The 1,714-nt window shown below is 38.0% G+C and overlaps 1 protein-coding gene across 2 annotated transcripts; it reads right to left on the bottom strand.

The window, feature by feature from the left end:
• Positions 1-388: 388 nt before the first annotated feature.
• LOC122011246 lies at positions 389-1,464 on the bottom strand. 2 transcript variants are annotated; one of them, XM_042567643.1, is made up of 4 exons: positions 1,366-1,464; positions 1,093-1,259; positions 940-1,012; positions 389-835 (listed from the first exon to the last, which is right to left on the bottom strand). In XM_042567643.1, the coding sequence occupies exons 2-4, from the start codon at positions 1,233-1,235 to the stop codon at positions 656-658; spliced, it is 396 nt and encodes a 131-aa protein (XP_042423577.1). In that variant the 5' UTR covers positions 1,236-1,259; positions 1,366-1,464; the 3' UTR covers positions 389-655. The 2 variants fall into 2 exon arrangements, with proteins under 2 accessions (XP_042423577.1, XP_042423583.1); XM_042567649.1 differs by having other exon boundaries at positions 1,093-1,408.
• Positions 1,465-1,714: the final 250 nt, after the last annotated feature.

Here is a 1,714-nt window from a genome sequence, read left to right as displayed (position 1 = left end):
GTATTTTAATAGTATTATATTATTATAATAATTTATTATACGTTGTCAAATTAATTAATATTTTACTAAAAAATTAAAAATTATTTATTTAATTAAATATATTTTTTTTATAACACATACTTGAAAGTTTAATATAAAATATTTTTTTTAAAAAATTCTACTAATAAATAAGTGATGTTTTAGAAAGATAAAGTTATTACTTCATACCAATTGAATAAATAATCTTTTATAATATATAAAACTTCCTTTTTTAAATTTTACTAATAAAATTAAATATTTTTAATATTCATTTTTTTAAAAAAAAAGATATTGAGATCTTAAATTTTGTTTTTTTGTGCCGGGGGGGGGGGGGGGGGGGGGGTTTTGAATTATTAAGACGGCCCCTGGGCATTGGAATCTTTTTTTTTTTTTAAGGGCAAGTTAGAGATTATACATGAAAAAAGATATTGCTTGAAGATTCTGTTCTCTCGCTTAGTTCTTGAACTTTGAATCTGTTTCTTAGAATGTAGTAGTTGATGTTAGCGATTGGAATCTATACATTTACAGGGTCGTCGTCGTCTAAGCCACCGCAGTGATGCTGTTGCAGCGCTGCCCGTCGCGGTTGAGGCAATCAAAACCCTCGACACGCACCATCGCAGGCTCGTAGCTGAACTTGTCAGAGGCACAGAATAGGCGAGTTCAGGCTGGAATGGATCGCCGGGAAATGACCGACAGGTCCTGGCGGCCGATCTCGTCCGAATCGGGAGTCGAAAACCACGGGATTCGCCACACGGTTCGGTGGATAGCCGCAGAACAACGAGGGAGATGAAAGCACTGAATCCTCTGTTCCTCCACCCTGCACAAACATGAAGAACTTGTCAAATCAGAGCTTTAATTTTACGCAAAGAAATTGGAAACTCGAAAGGGAATAAATTAAGGAGAACGACTTTAAAATCCCACCTTTGGAATAAGGATACCGGGAAACCCTGCTCCAGCTTCCGGATCGCAACGATCCAACAGATCCAAGTGATTGCTGCCGAAAGGGGAAAAGGAAGATGTGAGATGAGCGAACTACAAAGCCACAAGGCAATCGGTCAAAGAGAAGGTAATCACCTCGGAAGCCGTAGCAAAGGCTGGACCGGGACGGCAATGGTAGGAAGGGGAGACAGCCACCGGGGCTTCATGCAGATGCTCGGGTGATCGCGGTCTGCAGCGGCGACGGCGACAGCTAAAGCGTTCTGTTGCATCGGCTTCATTCGCAGGCCCGATCTCTTCGAGATCTGCGAACAGAACAATTTTGCCTTAAATCCGAGAAGTATAAATGAATCTTCATAGACGACCGAACATCATGAAGAATTGAACACCACAAACGTCTAAGATACCCACGTGAAATTGAACCCTCTTAGAAAACTCGTCCCATCGCTCTGAGTCTTAGAGCATTAAATTGTAATAATTGTGGAGAGTCATGTGTGTCTAATCTTGCCTTAAATTTAGGTTTAAATGAAATTAAAAAGGAAAACACATTTATACATGAGCAAAAATAAAAAAAGGGCGCAATTTTTTTTTGCCAAAACGTCATACCGACGCCTTTTTTAAAAAAAAAATAATAAATCAATCAATTGGACGGCCATTTAAAATGAATTGATCAAAATATTAATACCCCTCTCTAAAAATTAAAAAGAGTCAATTGGACGCTCTATTTAAAATGAATTGTCTGAAATACACCTTGCTATAT

The sequence above is a fragment of the Zingiber officinale genome, chromosome 1A (genome assembly GCF_018446385.1).
Source record: "Zingiber officinale cultivar Zhangliang chromosome 1A, Zo_v1.1, whole genome shotgun sequence".
Taxonomy (NCBI): domain Eukaryota; kingdom Viridiplantae; phylum Streptophyta; class Magnoliopsida; order Zingiberales; family Zingiberaceae; genus Zingiber; species Zingiber officinale.
Note: the sequence above shows the minus strand (reverse complement) of the source record. Positions and strands in the feature narration are given on the sequence as shown.

Excerpts from the sequence above, each read along its gene's own strand:
- LOC122011246 (XM_042567643.1), bottom strand. The coding sequence starts at position 1,235 with ATGAAGCCGATGCAACAGAACGCTTTAGCTGTCGCCGTCGCCGCTGCA. Across the intron at positions 1,013-1,092 it reads CCTTTGCTACGGCTTCCGAG|CAATCACTTGGATCTGTTGG; the intron begins GTGATTACCTTC and ends CCCTTTCGGCAG. Across the intron at positions 836-939 it reads CCGGTATCCTTATTCCAAAG|GGTGGAGGAACAGAGGATTC; the intron begins GTGGGATTTTAA and ends ATGTTTGTGCAG.